General features: G+C 39.0%; 1 protein-coding gene across 4 annotated transcripts in view; it reads right to left on the reverse strand.

Moving 5' to 3' along the window:
• The window catches only part of DLGAP1 (DLG associated protein 1), a 620,850-nt gene that overhangs the window by 187,877 nt on the left and 413,952 nt on the right, over positions 1–19,021 (reverse strand). For 2 of the 4 annotated variants that reach the window (XM_074944555.1, XM_074944554.1), the window contains one exon: positions 12,024–13,049. In XM_074944555.1, the coding sequence (XP_074800656.1) occupies positions 12,024–12,977 (954 nt within the window). In that variant the 5' untranslated portion in view covers positions 12,978–13,049. Of the gene's footprint in view, positions 1–3,522; positions 3,623–10,815; positions 10,947–12,023; positions 13,050–19,021 lie in introns of those variants that run through there. The other 2 variants (XM_074944556.1, XM_074944557.1) reach the window with 2 other exon arrangements.

Below are 19,021 nucleotides of genomic sequence, written 5' to 3' on the forward strand. Positions count from 1 at the left end.
CCGCCTTACTCCAGTTTTATGATGGAGTAATTCTATTGATTTTAATCATGTTACACCAGGGTAAAACTAACGAGGAGTCCTTGTGGCACCATAGAGACTAACAAATTTATTTGGGCATAAGCTTTCATGGGCCAAAATCCACTTCATCAGACGCATGGAGTGGAAAATACAGTAGGCAGGTATTAAATACACAGCACATGAACAGGTGGGAGTTGCCTTACCAAGTGGGGGGGTCAGTGCTAACGAGCCAATTCAATTAAGATGGAAGTGGCCTTTTCTCAACAGTTGACAAGAAGGGGTTAATACCAGGGGAGGGAGAAAACACTTTTGTAGCGCTAATGAGGCCAATGCAATCAAGGTGGCCCATTTCAAACAGTAGACAAGAAGGTTTGAGCATCAGCAGAGGGAAATTACTTTTTGTAGTGACACAAAGATACAACCACATTTGCTCCAATCCCTCAGAGAGAGACAAACACCTATAGGATCTCTATCAAGCATTCTTAAAACTACAATACTGACCTAGTGAAGTGATGAAACAGATTGACAGAGCCAGTACCCTTCTGGCTCTGTCACCTACTACAGGACAGGCCCAACAAAGAAAGTAACAGAACGCCACTAACCATCACCTACAGCCCCCAACTAAAACCTCTCCATCACATCATGAGGGATCTACAACCTATCCTGAAGGATGATCCCTCACTCTCACAGACCTTGGGAGATGGGCCAGTCTTTGCTTACAGACAGCCCCCAACCTGAAGCAAATACTCACCAGCAACTACACACCACACAACAAAAACACTAACCCAGGAACCAATCCCTGCAACAAACCCCATTGCCAACTTTATCCGCATATCTATTCAAGGGACACCATCATAGGACCTAACCACATCAGCCACACCATCAGGGGCTCATTCACCTGCACATCTACCAAAGTGATATATGCCATCATGTGCTAGCAATGCCCCTCTGCCATGTACATTGGCCAAACTGGACAGTCTCTACGCAAAAGAATAAATGGACACAAATCAGACATCAAGAATTATAACATTCAAAAACCGGTCGGAGAACACTTCAATCTCCCCGGACACTCAATAACAGACTTAAAAGTGGCAATTCTTCAACAAAAAACTTCAAAAACAGACTCCAACGAGAAACTGCAGAACTGGAATTAATTTGCAAACTGGACACCATCAAATTAGGCTTGAATAAAGACTCCGAGTGGATGGGTCACTACAAAAAGTAATTTCCCCCTGCTGATACTCACATGTTCTTGTCAACTGCTTGAAATGGGCCACCTTGATTGCATTGGCCTCATTAGCACTACAAAAGTGATTTGGGCTTATGCCCAAATAAATTTGTTAGTCTCTAAGGTGCCACAAGGACACCTTGTTGTTTTTGCTGATACAGACTAACACGGCTACCACTCTGAAACCTGTAAGGGTAAAACTGTATCACAGTGATGAATCAGAGCATTTGAAAGGGGAAAAAATGCTGATAAAGTAGTTGACATTTAATTTATTATTAGCTATGTCTCTATAACACCTTATATGAAAGGATCTCAAAGTGCTTCACAAACATTAATAAATTAAACCACACAATCCCCTTACATGCTAGACATTATTATTATTCCCCCTTTGCTGATGGGTAAATTGAGGCACAGAGCATGTAGGCCAATATTTTCATACTTCGTATAAAGTTAAGTATTGTGTTGATTCAGATACCTAAGCTCTAAAGTAAGTGACCTAATTTTCAGAGCTCATTTAGAGAGTCCCCATTATGGCTGATTTAGTATATATTTACACGTTAAGTTTAGGCATCCAAATCTGGTAATTTTGGTAGAAGCGATATAAGCATAGTCTTAAAAAATGAGTTTGTGGCAGAGTGGAAATAGAACCCAGGAGTCCAGCTGAGTCCCAGTGCTCTGTCCTACTAGACAAAACTCCTACTACATATCAGATCCTTATTTTAAGAACTCAACAACATTATATGTATTTCTTGTATTGCCACTTCTACACATCTTTTTAATATAAACAGTAATTTATGAAAAGTATTTCAAATCCATGCCCGGTTTTGTTTTTTACTTATTGCCTCTAGGCTCTTAAAGCAAAAAGCTTCTGGGGCTTAGCAGACTGATATCATCTGCTGTCAGAGAAAAATGTTTCAGATTCTGGGGAAAAAACATATATATTGAGTACTTAGAGAACTAAAAATAAAATTGACTATACATAACCAAATATAAAACAGTAATATTTCCAAGCGCCTTATTATTACATTCTCAGATACAGTGTCACATATTACAGTGCTGTGCACCCAAAAGTACTGGGGAAATGTTGAGGAAAGGTGGCTATGTGAGTTTTCAGATCATATTTTCTGATTGGGAGGTTTGCTCAGCTCTTGCAACTTTTGATGGCCAGCATGTATCTTGCAAGGTGAAATACTATGCTGCACGTAAGTATGTGTAGATAGTGGCTGTTGTCTTTGAAGATGCAGGGGAATAAGATCTATATATCTTAGAAAGTCAGCACCTTCGCTTCTCTTTAATGTTTAAGCATACTGTAATTTCCAATTGCCTCAACAGTATAATTTTTTCCAGCATTAGGAATATTATACTACAGCCTAACTAAATTAAACCAGCCTGCATCATACAGAATATTTTTACTTCCAGAAGAGAGGGGGAGAAGGAGGGACAGAGATAGAAATATAGAGAGAACAGTGGAAAATAAAAGCCAAATCCAAAGAACGTCCCCTCTTTAATTAAAATCTCATTTTTATTATCAAGCTGTTAACATAATATGGAGACTACAGGCATTTTATTTTGCAAGTGGGCTTTAATAAATTTAAAGTGCGATCTTTCATAGTGATTCTTCATTCTTTACAGAACTAATAATGAAGAATGTGCTTTAATTAAACAAAGAAGTCTGATCAAATAGAAAACAAATGTAAGGAAGAAAAATAGCACCTAACAGAGGCCTCAGAACTGGGTCAGCTAATGAAACACACCACTTCCATTATAAGTAATCATGTAGAAATATAATGTTCCTTACAAGTATGAAAAATAATATTGACCATGGTTTCTTTCTTTCTGCTCAAACATCAGCTATTAGATTTACTGTACATAAAGAGACCATACAAAACACATACAGTCAATAGCCAATCCCTTCATTGGTTTCAGTTGCATTTGCTGTGCCATTTACGTGCTCTGATCTTTATCTAAATTTACTTTGCTCTGAAAGAGACTAAATTTATCATTAGCAAGCTTGCGGTGACTGGTAAATTTCTTTTCGTATTCTTTTTGTGCAAAAAGCAGGATTTTCCTTATGTATATTTCTGGGTCCCCAAATAAACAAAAGACAGGTATATAGTGGCACTCAAGTGCTAGATTATTCATCTCTAATTCACACATTGAATGAAATTTGAAATAAACTCCAGCATGTGAGGATAAAAATATGGATTTTATTCAGGCTTTAAACAATAAAAAAAGAATATTTTCCTTTCTGTTGCCTAGAATGTTTGTTAACTTACCTTATTAGATGAAATATCAAACAGACTGTCTTTTTGGCAAATTAAGTTCATTATTCATCTCAATTTTGATTTGGTTTACTGCAGCTGAGAGCATTAAGCTTCTCCCTGTGCTTTGCCAATGCAAAGTGGGTGACTGGAAGTAAACACAAAAGCTAGAGGGGAGTGGCTGGCCATCACTCAACAGTAGACTCGAAACTTTAGCTTTCTATTAGTATGCAAATACTTAATGAAATGAAATCACACAACTAAGAACAATACTTAATGATTGCTCAGTGCAGATTTTCAAACCCATGCAATTTGGTTCTCTTAGCAGTTATTATGGCTATTTTGTATGTTAGAGAAAATTCAATTGCCCTCTTCCACTTTCTTGGTCTATTCTTGGCAATCATAAATACTGAATTCTTAGAACAATAAAAATGAATATCACAGCATCCTTTCCATGTGCATTTTTTTTTAGGAGTCAGTGAAATATGCAAAAAAGGAGGACTTAAGATATAATTAACACTATATTTTTTACTGTATTTAAAAATAACCTTCAGCAGTTTTCAGAAAAGCAGATATATAGGTTATTTCCATTTAGAGAAAATCAAATATCTGCAATATCCTTGCCAACATTTGTTTCAACTTGTGGGATTTTAGCAATCAGGTTCTATTTTAAAATCAGTTCATTTGACTGAAATATTTGCATGCATCTTTACATGGGGAGAAACTGTTATTAAGTTCCGAACAGCCAAGACCAACAAGACTGAGTCAAACTGTTCTTAGCTTAGACCAGTCTGCCCGCACTGGGGTAATGCAGTTGTGGTGCTTTTTGATCTCTACTTCAATCTGGGAACAAGAAGCTTAATTTAAAATAGCAGAAATATTCCTTACTCCTCACCCTGAAAAAGAGAAGCATCACTTTCAACATTCATCTCCAAACTACTGTACATATCTCCATTAGAAATGGGCCAACGTTGTAGAGTTCAGACCAGATTTAGATCTGGATCCAAACTGTCACGGAGGATGGGGTTGTCCAGAACAGGGTTTGGTTTGGGCCCATTATAGAAAGACCCAATCCACAAAATTCAGATTCGAACATCCCCAGTGTTCATGGTGACAGGAAGGTATCAGATTCAGGGTTCTGAGATAAGACCACATCTAGTCTATGTTTCCTCTCTGGAGTTGGAGTTGTTACCAGGCATCAACTTTAATGTCTTAGATACAGTTTCCACAAACACATCTCACAGCTTCTAAGGTAATTTATGATGGGATAACTCAAACTGCTGTATTTAATGGCCCCTTTATACTATATACTAGCATCACACAGTTGAGAGGAGGCATAGATCCAAGTGACAGAATTTTATACAGAGCGGTAAACATGCCGTTGGAATGAAAGGATGTTCAAGCAAGCTGGACAGTGGTACTGAAAGTCAAACTAGAACAATGTATTGTGTATTTGTGTACAGTCACCGACACTGAGAAGTAATGGAACAGTAGATGGGAAACAACAATCTCAAGTACAATGGCAGATAAAATTGCAGTCATAATCATTAAAGAACGGACATTGTCATAGAAGATCTAGCTAGGTATTTACAGGACCTCCATCAGTGGGGTACTGAGCAACTAAGATGGGACAGCTATGCCAAAGACCAGCCTTTAACTAATTGTATGAGAAAATGGTGGTTGTTAAAGTGAAATATACAGTGATGTCATTCTCATCAATTGTAATAACTAAGGTGATGGAAAGTTATTGTAGGGTAAATTTGAAAAGAGGTTGCGAGGGGAAGACAGGATTACCTAGAAATGTTCTGCTACATTTACGGGTTATTTTCATAGGAAAGATTTTTCACAGCATATCCAAAGGTGTCTTGGATAGATAGAGAATTAGGCTGAAGACTATGTATGCCTAAGAAGTAGATCTGGTTGAATTATTCATTATGAATATATTTGTTGCAAATGTAGCTCCCATTTGTGAATCGTTTACAAACCCATCCCAATTTCTACAGATCTACTCATTATTCATAAGCATTCACCAACAGGTTGGATGAACAATTTTCATGGTTGAAAAACTACTTTTGGGTGAATTATGTTTTTCAGGTATGAAATGTGAGATAAATAACCAGTTATGCTACAGTTCAAGAAACTTTTGGGATTCACAAACTTTTTCATGAATACCTGGAAATACTTGAGAATAATATAATCCCATTATTATATTTGGTGTTTTATTTGCAAGTATATTTGTATATTTTTCTTTTCAATTATTTCACCAGCTTTATTAAGAAGTATGAAGTAGAGATCAGGATAAAATGATAATAGGAGGCTTCAACTTTAGCCGTTTTGCAGAGCTGATAAGAAAATTGCAGCTGTAAAGGACAGATTTACCATTGAGTGGAAGAAAGGAGTGGAGAATCAAGTCCTAGATATGTAGACTGCAGTGGAGAACTGATAGCACCTTCCCTACATATGTATGCAAGACAAGGACACATTGAGTAGATTAATTTAGTAATCACTTCACCGTGACAGAAATGCAAACAAAGTTCACAAGAAAAACAAGTAGAAAATGATTGCAAATTCAGATGAATGTGCACAGATAAACCCAGCAAAACAGATTTTAAACAAATTATTATCCCAGAAGAATAAACAATTTACCAGGTGATTTAATAGACTAAATGATCAAATAATATGATAGCTCACTATACAGAATAGCACCAGGAAGTTAAGCAATAAAGTCCATTTAGCCTTATGAAGAAATGACTGCATCACAACTAAAGGGAGGCAGAATTTGTCTGGGCTTATCCAAAAGAAGGGCAGCTCTACTTTGTGGTTTTGGTGTGGGAGGAGAAGAGGAAGAAGGCAAAAACTGCTGTAAAAGGTGCTTGGTGGTCAGCTTTGAGGCAATGTCCCCCCCCCCCCCCTCCACACCAGGCATGTGCATAAAGGTACAAAACCTAGGTGGGGCAATATATCCAATAAATATGTCCAAGCAGCAAGGAAGCCAGCACCCACCCTCCTTCCCATAGTGGAGGCGAATGGCAGGCTGGGTTAGGACCTGCTGTGGGCATTACACTAGTCGCCCCATTTAAAGGGAGGCTGGGAAGGAATTTTTCCCAGACCACCAGAATTGGCTTCAGTGGAGTGTGGTTTTTTCACCTTCCCCACAGCGGTGTGTGGATGGACCTTTTCTGGTGAATAGAAAAGGTGGTAGGCCATATGTCGCAACTTATTTTGTAATATTGGGCGGATGTTCAGTGCAGGTACTCCATAGGGAGGGCAGCCAGCGACCACATAAATGGCCTGGTAAAGGACTTAAAAGGAGGTAGTGGATAAAGGAACAGAATGGGGGAGGGGGTTCAGGGACTCCTATGATTGGTATGGCAGGGAGCCAACCCGCCCTGTTCTCATAGCTCTCCTTAACCTTCTTACAAGGCTGGTGGATGGTAAGGTCCAAGCCATGGGTTGGCTGGGGGACCTGAATGGAAACAAAGGGGGGCTGGTGGAAGCCCTGGACAATTGATTTGAATAAGCATAGATTTGCCTGCACTGTGCACTTTATCTGCCGGGTAGTCCCAGACATCTATATAATAAAGTTGCGGCCTGATTAAAACCCATGGCAAGTCTCCTGTCCTTCTTGCGGTGTACCCAGACAATGGGGCCAGGGAAGCTATGGGATACTCACTGAATCATCTTACAAAGAAGGTGCCTGGTCCTAAGATAAGAAAGCAGGATTTACTGAAGCAGAAGACTTTCTTTACACTGGAGTAGATTATGGACATTGTTGATGGCGTCCACCAGCGTCTAAGCCATAAGGGAAAGTAAGACATAGGCTCTGGGACAAATCAGGCCCTTCTTTACCAGATCCAAACTACAATGAACTAGAAAATATGCATATAATACCCAAGCCTTTTGGTTTAAAGTTTTATAGATTTTTTCCCCCATGTTGCTTGTTCATGGGCTGCTGGATAAAGTATGGCATGGTGATAGCTGCATAGGCTTCCTCACCTACCTGATACCTCACTTTCACACCCACCCTGCCACTATTCTACTGCTAAGTCTTTCTTGAACTGTAGCTACCAGCAACAAAGTTCTACTTTTTCTGTCCTGTGCCAAGAATATAAAATTATTATTTATACTGCGGTAGTGCCTAGGGGCCCCCAGCCAAGGCCTTCACTGTGCTAGGCACTGTACAAATACATAAGAAAAAGATAGTTTTTGCTTCAAGGAGCTTAGTGAATGCCAAGTAAAGCCAGGAAATAAATAGCTTGCTTTCCCTATCCTGTGTGTCTTGATACAAATGATTACAGTGTGTCATGAAAAAACACATGACTGACCCAAATAAAAAAAAATGGGGGAAAATATGAAAAATAATCTGTGAATTTTTTCTCTCTTTACGGATAGGCAAAGGCTAGGAAAACAATTGTGGAGAATATCCAGCAGTAAATACATCATTAGAGACTAACTGCGTAGTGTGGTAGTGCTGGTGCATAAACTTCCATAGATCCATAAAATTAAGAATTGTAAAATATCTATGCATTTAGACCCGTTTCTTGGCCAGGGAAGTATTGCTTCCTACATTACAAATTCTAGTGATATGTCTAACTTAGAATACTCCAAAGGACTGCCTACCATAAGCCTTGGGAAACTGTTCCACTACCTAACATCCACTGTCAAGGCATGGGGAACTATCATGGATAAAATAAGAATGCTCCTTACCATCTCCTGCCCTCCACTGTTTGGACCATTCCTAGAGCTGAATCAAATCAGAATATTTTCTCGAGGTAAGGAAAAGTTCAATACAGACTGTACCCCATTCCCTTCCCTCCCACCAACACATACCTACATCCCAGAGAAGAGATGGGGTAGTTCTAATTTACCCTATGCCCACATAAAAGAATAATCTATTCTCTCCCAAAGTCCACATTAATGCAAGCGCCTGTGCACAGTCTCCATCCACAGGTATCCTGCAGAAGCACAGAAATATCAGCCTAAGAATACTGTGAGATTTAAAGGAGCAGGTGTAGCAGAACCTAACAGTGAGCTTCTGCCTTTCACTACTGTAGAAATGGTGGGATGGCAAGTTTCCCAGCCCCCGATAATATTTCGCTTGGGACTTTATCGGAGCAGGTCTCCCTGAAACACCATCCCATAGGAAGCGGCAGAGGCAGCAGGCAAGACACCTCCATCTCAGAAAAGCAGGTGAGAAGAGAGGTGGTCTATCAGCCATCCCCCTAAAACAGCACAGGGGAACTCGCAGCTACTTGTATAGAAAATGGAATTGGGAGGGGGTCCTACTTGCCACTTCCTCCTTGGACACTTAGCTTTCCTACAGCTAATGGAGCCTACTGGAGAGAGGAAAGATTGTGTTAAGAGGAAAGAATGGGTCCTTGAGGAACATCCATAGGTTTGGATAGCAACCTTAGGTTTGCTCTGAATCCACACTCCAAATCTTCAGAGATTAAGCCATCTCTAATATGGACAAATGCCAATTGAGGACTATGTTGAAATGATCAAACTTAAGTTATTTCTTCTACAGAGTGAGATTGTTATTGCTTGTCATTTCTATGTCTAAATAATGAGGTGTTGCGATACTACAGTAATAGAGTCCATAAAAACAGGCAGGCATGTAGATGGGGCGGGGGGAAGGGCTGAGATAACTATTTCACTTGTGACCTATGCCGGGCTCAAGCCTGTAGCGTCACAGAAAAAAAAATCATACTGAATATTCAGTAGAATAAAAAAGTCACTTATCCATTGTATTCAGACACTTATATCACAAGGACAGTTTACATAAATAAAAAACTAGGCTCATCCGAGGATCATGTAGTCCACTTGCTGGGTCATCAATAGCAACTTAAATTACAAGTGAGTTGAGACGAGCATCTAGTAATCTGGTTAACATGTTAAAAAAAGCAGCAAAGAAATACCACATTAGTCAAAGTCATTATCAGAGTTGTCCAACACTACCATGGCTTTGTAATTAAGTAGTTTTATCTCAATTAGTACATTTCAGATTGTCCTAACACAGGAAACCAGCCTACCTATGTTTCAACAGGAAACATAAAAAACAGTTGAAACATATCTACATCTTATTGACAGAAGGATACTGATTATTTTTATTTATAATATTTATATTGCAGTAGAGTTTACAGGCCCCAGTGTTCTAGGAGCAGTACAAACACAAAGGAAATATTGTACATGCCTTAAAGGGCTTCTAGTCTCAGATGACTGAAGGGGAAGGGAATGGGAAGCAGTTGAATATGCACCATTTTTTTACTAACATATACACTTGCTATTTTTTAAAATTGTCAATAGATAAGAGTAAGTTTCAGTTGTCTCAGACTGCCTCTTACACTAGCAATTATTACCTGACTGATGTCTTATAATGCTAGCAATGTAAATTAGGGCTTGATTAAGATTTTCCTCTGCTTTTTAGCAACTTCCAAACACTTACATTTTACTGTTTTTTTTAAAGCAAGTATATAATAATCAAGAAAAACAAACCAAAAATAACATCTGGACATAAATAGCATGGCATATGTATGAGAGAACGTTCAGTCGTTCTAATTCCTGCACTAAAGGATTGCTGGACATATTTCCATGAAGATACAGATAGTGTCCTCTAATTCCACTTATAAGCCTATTCCTGTCAATTAAATATTATCTAAAAGTCCCTATGGAAGTGCTTATTTGAAGCTGATGTTGGCATAGTTTTTTTACTCTTTTTCTATCCATCTGGTTACACACTGAATTGTCGGCTATTCTATCAATACCTGCCTTAAAACTGAATGAGTAAACAAACACATCAACAACAAAAAACTTCAAATCCAAAATAACCAAGACATTCAACTCCAAAATTAAAATTTCTTCTAGCTCCCAAAACTCAGATTGAAGAAAACTACTGTATCAAACCTTTAAAATGTTGTAACTCAGCCCTAAAGTCCCTCCCCACTCCATACGCGCATCTATACACACACTCTGAGCACACATACTTTCTCCATTTCCCCTTTCCCCATGTTGCTATAAATTAATGGAAAATATACACATCCTTTTTTTACATTGTAAACTGAGAGTTTCAAAGCTTAGTATTCTAAGTGATTTTATATGCCATTTAACCTATACAGCTCAATTTTAAAATGTGGGTGCCTTAATAGGACATCTGAATCCTGCCCTTTATCTGAGTAATGACTTGAGCAACAAAATGTGCAAACCGTATGTCCCATAAAGGTAACCACATTAGAAAAACGGGCTGCTGTATACATTTAAACATGCAAGAGTTCCATTATTCTAAAGCAAAACATAGTTCTCTTCTCAAACCTCTTTTTTCCTCATTGTCTTCTCTCTTCTCTGTGTAACGTTATTCCATTTTACACATACACTTAGATGTGCCATAACTGCTTCGTTTAAAATGCATAAAAGCTATCCAGAGCTCAACTAAGAATGAAACAGTTTTAGTATTTTCTGATCCATGTTTCTGCCACACACATTCACCGGCAGTATGATAGCTCCAAGAGCAGACATCTGATTCTTGACATTTAAAGATACAATACTGGTGAAAAATAGTGACGCCTTATTAACTGCAAACAGCTTGTGAGGGAGTAGGTGATGTACTCTTAAAGTGCATAATCAGAACAAGCACTCATTACAGCCTTTCAATTTTATATTTTTGAATCAATGCCATAAGAAAGAGAAATAGCCAGAGATACAAATCTGGATACTTTACAATAACTATTTCATCTTTTCAGCTAGCAGTTTTTTTTCCTGGTGTCTAAAGGATTAAGACATCTCAAAGTTTCCAAAGGGTCTCTAATTTTCATAATAAAATAAGAACTAATGAAGGCAAACCCTGAAACTACAGAAACAAAAGAATTTGTATACTGGTAACCATCAGTGCTGGAACTAATGGGGTGGGGGGTGCTGCAGCACCCCCAAGCTTGAAGTGGTTTCCATTATATATACAGGGTTTACAGTTTGGTTCAATGGCTCTGAGCACCAGCACTAGAAAAACTGTTCCAGCACCTCTGCTGATAACATCCTGTTGAGTGACACTGTAATCCTAAATAGAAGCAAAGCAACCTCCAACTCCCTATGTCCCTTCTGCGACTGGCTTTGGAATCCAGCCCCCCAAAAGTCTTCCCATATGGGAAAAAAAACCATCAGCCTGTTGCCCCCTGGAAAAGTTCATTTGAAACACTGACTTCTAGCATTAAAATGCACATTTATTTTAAATTTGATCTGGATTACCCTTTCTCTTTTCTACGCCCAATGACCTCTCAAAACATGACAGACGATGACCTCTGAAATATCACAAAAAGAACAGGAGTACTTGTGGCACCTTAGAGACTAACCAATTTATTTGAGCATAAGTTTAAAATTGGTTAGTCTCTAAGGTGCCACAAGTACTCCTTTTCTTTTTGCGAATACAGACTAACAGGGCTGCTACTCTGAAATCTGAAATATCAGAGTGAAAAACCATCTGCAAAAAGAACAATTCAGTAAACAGCAGTCAATGCTACATACTATACCTGAAGGTATTGACAAGACCGCTCCTGTTGACATGTCTCTGACTTCACTAGTGTCTGATCCATATTAACTGAAGCTTTCTGGTAAACCTCGCGGGCTCTGCTCACTGTCAGTGTAGAGGACCAAGAGCTTTTCTTCATTAACTGGGGATCCAAATTCACGGGCAGGTTTGCACAAGTAGAGCATTTGACATCATTATTGCTTTTGGATGACTTCACAGTATGTTGACTTACAGTATTATAGGCTTCCAGAAAGTACTGAGAAGTGGAACGATCGGGGCACCTTCCCATAGTCATAACCCCACTGGGAGCATGATAAATGCAAACATCATTATCCAAGTTGTCATCTGAACTCCACCATCCTGGTGCATTGGATCTGGACTTGCCTTCTAACCTCCTTTCTTTACTCTTGCTACGCTTCCCATACCTCATAGTCTGTGTCTCCTCTGGGCTTGCTTTGCCACCATTCACACTTCCCTTTGATGGTCCTTCAAGAGAATGAGACTTTGTGAAGAGCTTTTGAACAGAGTGAACTAAGTGGCGGATCCTCCCTGGACTGTCACTGCGATGTTCCACAGCAGTCCGTTTGTATTGTAAGGTATGGTAGCCATCTCGATTAAGAGGCAACTGCCTTTCAAACTGGTCCAAAAGATTGGCAGGAATGCGATTAGTTTTGTTAGCTGTTCCATGGGGAACAAGAGCACACTCGTCTTTAAGTTCATGGTGGGAACTGTAATGTCGCCGAGGAAATGTGCTGCTGGCAATTTGATCGTTATAAGGTACCATGCATTCTGCCTGAAAAGAGTTCCTCTGAGTATAATAAGGGTGATCGGCAGGGTGAGGGTCCACTGGATTTAACAAATATGGCTGCCTGTCTGGGTGATGTGGCAGATTGTCACATGGAGGGTCACAGGTAATCCCATGATGATGACTGCGGTTGCTGGATAATCCTTTCATTATTGATGTAAAGAGTGTCCCAAAGTCATCTAATATGTATAGTTACGTTAGAGACAGATCTCAGAGAAAGGCCTAGAAGAATGGAAAACAACAGAAGATGTGAGATATTTAAGCCACTGCAGTAATTAACATGCATATTTTTCATATAAATTGCCTTTAATATCAGAAATCTTACACACAAAATCCTTTCTCACACCCCTTTGTTAGACAATTGGTCACTCCTTATGCATGGCCTTACATTATCACAGAAAGGATAGCTTAACAAATTACAAAAAGTGAACTTGTTTCACCGGAAAACCTAGTGAAAACTAGACAAGGGAAGATTTTCTTCTGTAAAACCCACCATTGCTAACTAACTGCAGTAAAAATGCTGTCATCTAGCCTCTAAGGCCCCAATCCTACAAACACTTACACATGTGTGCAAATCCTTATATGTATATTCAGTGGGTCCCAAATTACTCACATGCATATTTGCAGGATCAGGCCTGAATTCATTAAGCAAAATCATGCTCTTTCAGAACATTTTCTGGGTTACTTATGGCCCAATGCAAAGCACAGAGAAGTCAATGGGAGTCTCTCCACTGAATTCACTGGATATTGGATTGGGTTCCAAGTGTACTTTCCATTCAGTTTATGTCTTTTCTCTACTCAGATTGTAAGCATCTTTTCCTTCTTATACTACACCAAGAATAACTCGCATGATTTATATTTCAGCATGAGACTTTATTTCTTCAGGGGAGAGAAGCAGTGTGGGAGACATGCATCTGAGTTGGATAGTCTGTGTCTTTGCACAAGTGCAGAGAAAAGGTCAGGGTAACACAGTTAGAAAGACCCAGAAACTTCCAGAACATGGTGTGGTAGTTACCAGATATGGTTAGTAGGTGTTCTAAGGCTCTATATGATGTTTTCATTGTGGGCAACTCGCCTGGCAGGTGATAACCTAGTCATCCTCTGAGAGCTGACTCAATCAGAGAGCAAGGTGGTCTGTGGGAGGGGGAAGGTTACAAACAAAAAAGTTCAATACAGCCCAGCAGACCCAGCAGTTAATTGACACAGGACAGGAGGAAACTCTGTATGAGAACACCATAAATTTACATAAACCACCGTAAATTTACTGCTTAATAGCTTTTGTTCAAAAGTTATTCATAGCACTCCAAATACTGTTTACAAGGTGTTTTTGCGCACATTAAATGTTTGTTTTTAGTAAGAGTATGGTATGCGCTCTTTGAAATTGACTGGGAACTATTAACATTCATTTATATGGGGTTTACATACAATAGCCTGAGGTTTAATTCTGTGTAATGCTTTCTGAAAAGTCCTGAAAAGACAGAACCCTGGCCTGTGCTTGAGCAAGGAATAAAGCTGAGGTGCAGGAAGAAGGGGACTGTCATAGATTTATACAGTATATTGTCTGAGCACTCCATCCCTTCCCCCATCCCCAGTACATAAGCACAATATCAAATCAATAATAATAATAAAGGTTGCTGACTCCATGAAAACATACCCCAACTCTAACAGTTTTACAGTACACACCTTTGGGACCATTACGTACCTACTGACTCACTCCTACTCTTTACCAGAAATAGTTTAGACTTAGAGCGGACTGGTATTTTGCTATTCAGACTTATTCTCATAAATTTTCAAAGAACTAAAGTGTTTGAGTATCACCTCTCCCTCTAAAGTCAATGGGATTTGTACAACCAAATCTTTTAAATGGCTTTTCCAAATGTAAAAGACTATATTACTGGAGTGGATTGGAAACATTTGGCCTCAGAGTAACTTTCAAAGGTTACAGTACTACCACTAGCAACCAGATATATTCCTTTAGCTCAAGTGATTCAATAACTATAACCCTTCAAGTCCCCAGTTCATATCTCACCAGTGGCAAATTTAGCAGTCCAAAGGACCAGTTGGAGTAATGTTGCTGCAACATCTACACCGCTAATGTATGAATTGCTAATGTTGCAAAATAATTCATAGCAATGTCTAAGGAGCTGGTGCGTAGAAGGGAGATGCAGCAACATTGGGCTTTTCGGGGGCATTCTTGTTGTGCAGTCTCTTTGCAGTTTCTTTTAACATAAGTAAACTGGAACTTTTTCACCTTCACTATTGTTTCCATTGGGGCTTATAATGCATTGTATCTCTTGGAACACTATTTCAGTCTGAGTCTTTCTTGGGAATGTGGAAAGACTTGTGTAGCAACTGGAGTGGCAACTGTAAGGTATTTTCATCAGGTAAGTGTTTATGTTTTAATGAGATGTAGACATAACATTTACCAGAAAATCAACCACAAAGAGACTTTCTGAAATAGCATTAAATTGGTCTTGATCTAGCAAAGCCTGTTTTGCATTAACCAGAACATATTTTATATTTTCCTCTGAATCTCTAGCAAGCCAAAAATGTTTCTCAATATGCTACAGATCTGATGTGGATGTGCTGCATTTCAATCTTCTATACCACCTCTGTGCAATGCAGAAAATGTTCATTGTCCGGAGACCTTGAATGCTAAAAAGTTTTCAAAATATCACAAATGGCATTTGAAATATTCAAACAAGATGAGCTCACTGGTTTACTCAAATAGAGACATGATCTAAAGTACTTTTAAAAGCACTAAAAGAGACTATGTTCAGAGCTCAGGTCTTATCAACTACACAGTACTTAAAGTATCCAGCAATTCTAAAGAACACTTTACAGCTTTACCAATTCCTTTACAAATATGATCTATTAGGCTGTGGAACAGCCACGATTCCCAAGGGAAATGGTAGTAGCACCATTACTTGAGTCATTTAAAATGCAACTTGACAAAGAATATACTGTCAAGAACAGTTCTGCAAAATGGACCTGATGACCAAATAAGTCTCCCTCATTCTTTAATATCTATGAATATAGGTTCACACAATAAAGCTTGGCAAATGGGGGCTTCAACCATGTAATAATGTTGACAAAAATCCCTTCATTATCATATTGTGAGCCTTAGCGCTAAAATAATTATTATTATTATGTAATCTTAACAAAATACAAGTTCACCACACAAGAAAATGATCACAATTCCACTCCCAAAGATCTTACAATCTAAAACATAGACCTAAAGGAGATGGGGTGGAGTAGAAAAATTCAGAATGGTGAGTGAGCAACTTTTATTTTTTAATTATTCATGTTATTATGAATTCCCAACTTGTGGGTATTGTGAAAGAAGCAATTTTGCACAGGAGAAATTTGACTGAGAAGGGGTGGCTGTGGTGTAAGAGTTTGAAGACTTGACAGGAGGCCATTCCATGCATAAGGCAGCATGGAAGAAGTCATGGAGATGAGAGTGAGGGACGGAAATGAATGGCATATACAGACTGGTGTCACTGGTGGGGTGGAGTGGTTGTGGGAAGGAGCAAGAGCACCAAAAGAGGAAAGGTCTGATTTGTAGGCTGCAGCAGAGCTGTGTGGGAACTAGAAGGCAAAGATGAAAAGTTTAAACTAGATGCGGTGTGCAAGGTGGAGGGCTTCAAAGAAATAGAAGATGTGGTTTGACTGATGGAAGAGGAGAATAATTTTACTAATGGACAGGTTGTGGTCTTGGACGACTGGATGGTGGAAAGGCTTAGGAGGAAAGTTAGAGTTCAGTTTTATATCCATATTAAGTCAGTGTTGTCAATGAATCATCCAGGAGAAAATGTTGGACACAAAGGAGAAAATGGACTGGACCAAGAGTGAGAGAAAAGATTTGAAAGTCACTGCCATGAAGAAGATAAGCTTCACCACTCACAAGTGTATGCAGGGTTACAATGAAGAGGAGGGGCTAAGAATAAGGCCTGGCAGAACCACTACAAAGAAGGTATTGGGGAGGAAAAGAAACACCTAAAACAGTGCTGAAGATCTCACAATGGCAGGAGAACCAAAAGAGGGCAGAGCCAAGAAAAAACAGGCTGCCATGGAGAAGGGAGTGATCAGCAGTATCTAAAGATACAGACAGAGTAAAGGCCAGAAATGTATTCTATATAATGTAAAGTAGAGTAGAATTTTTTTTATTCTTAACCCTTAGGCTGCTATTATATTAAATTATAGAGGTCCTTACATTGCATTGACTGTTGTGAAAATGATAATGCTGAAAATATCTACCCAGAAAAGAGCACCATTCTTTTATCATATATCAAATATCTAATTAACAAAGATATGTCCCACTGTACTTTAATTATTCTGCTACTATAGGAGGATCATACAAAAACAGAAAAGTATCAGGCTAAGTTGGTGCGCTAATGTACATTACATTGAATAAAGCATACTGGTCATATATTTTCCCTAGATTACAGAGGTTTATAGTGCTTCTACTACATATTTAAAGGACTATCCTTATGAACAGTAAAAAGCACATTTGTTTTCATTACTATATAAACTCCATTCAGAAAATACTTGAAACACTGACAAACGATATTAAACAACTGCATGCCCTCATCCCATCTGGAAAATGATTTAATATGATTTTACATAACAGAATTGGTTAAACCTATCAAGGAATTTTTCAGTGTCATTAATAGCCAATGGAGAATCTGATCATAACACGAGTAGCTGAGATGAGGAAAATTGAGTTTGTGCTGTATTGTTATATCTTTGCCAAACCAAGACTGTTTAATCAATCATAAAAATAATAAAGGATCCTTTCTGAAGATCTTACAGATTTATAAACAATGGAAATCGCAGCTCTGTAACTAGAAGAACAAAAGACTGCTAGATAGCATAGTGATGGATGACATAATAGAGAAATAAAACATTATCTTGTAAGGCTGGAGAAGTCTAATCTTATTCAGAATCAGTATTATGTTTGCCACTGTTATTTTAAGTGAGCGAAGGGGATAAAAACCTATTCATACTTATTTCTGACACAGTATGACCACACATATTACAGTACACAGTACATATATCAGTTATATGTTGGAATGATTTAATGTGCTGGAACATTGTGCCCTAAATTATTCATATGCCACTAGCATGGTTTGGAATCAAAGTGGCATACAAAACATCAGAACCTGAATATACAAGTTTTACAAGCTTTCAAGTATTCTATGCACATACACTCTATTATGGTGTTTATTTGTATTAAATGATATACAAATCATCTATATTCTGTGTTTATTAATGTGCAATGCTTTCCAGAGACCTGTTTCCTGTTTTATATATCTGTGGAAACCTCACCCTTTTAAAAAGATTTAGGGATATGTAGCATAGCCTCTCCAACTTTATCTGAGAAAATCACACAACTACGTTACCTGTGTTTCATAAAAAAACATGAAGAAACTATTAGGTAGCAAAATTCTTTAGCTACAGTCCTGTGCAAATAATATTTATAGATAAGGCTGCGAGTCTGTCACGGAGATCATGGATTCCGTGACTTTCCAGGATCTCCATGACATCTGCAGCAGTCGATGCGGATAACCCCAGGGCTAACCAAGCAGCTGGGGTGGCCCTGGGGCGAGCCACACTGGCTGCTGCTGGACCTAGGGTGACCAGATAGCAAGTGTGAAAAATCGGGACAGCGGCTGGGGGGCAATAAGAGCCTATGTAAGAAAAAGCCCCAAATATCGGGACTGTCCCTATAAAATTGGGACATCTGGTCACCCTAGCTGGACCCAACCCGGGGGCCAGCTGCTCAGGGGGTGCCAGAGCTAACTGCAGGGCCCCCAGAGTCTCACCCCCAGCAGCAGCAGCGCCTGGGCCCCCCTAGAGCACCTAAAATTTAGTCAGGGGTATTTGTAGTAAAAGTCATGGACAGGTCAGGGGCCGTGAATTTATGTTTATTGCCCATGACCTGTCCATACGGCAGAGTAGAGCAGTGAATATAGAATGTAGAGTTAACATATGTGTATTCTTATGTTTTCAGAAATAGGTTATAGTTAGTATCAGAGGGGTAGCTGTGTTAGTCTGGATCTGTAAAAGTGGCAAAGAGTCCTGTGGCACCTTATAGACTAACAGACGTGCATCCAACGAAGTGGGTATTCACTCACGAAAGCTTATGCTCCAATACGTCTGTTAGTCTATAAGGTGCCACAGGACTCTTT

The sequence above is a fragment of the Natator depressus genome, chromosome 2, assembly GCF_965152275.1.
Source record: "Natator depressus isolate rNatDep1 chromosome 2, rNatDep2.hap1, whole genome shotgun sequence".
Lineage (NCBI taxonomy): Eukaryota > Metazoa > Chordata > Testudines > Cheloniidae > Natator > Natator depressus.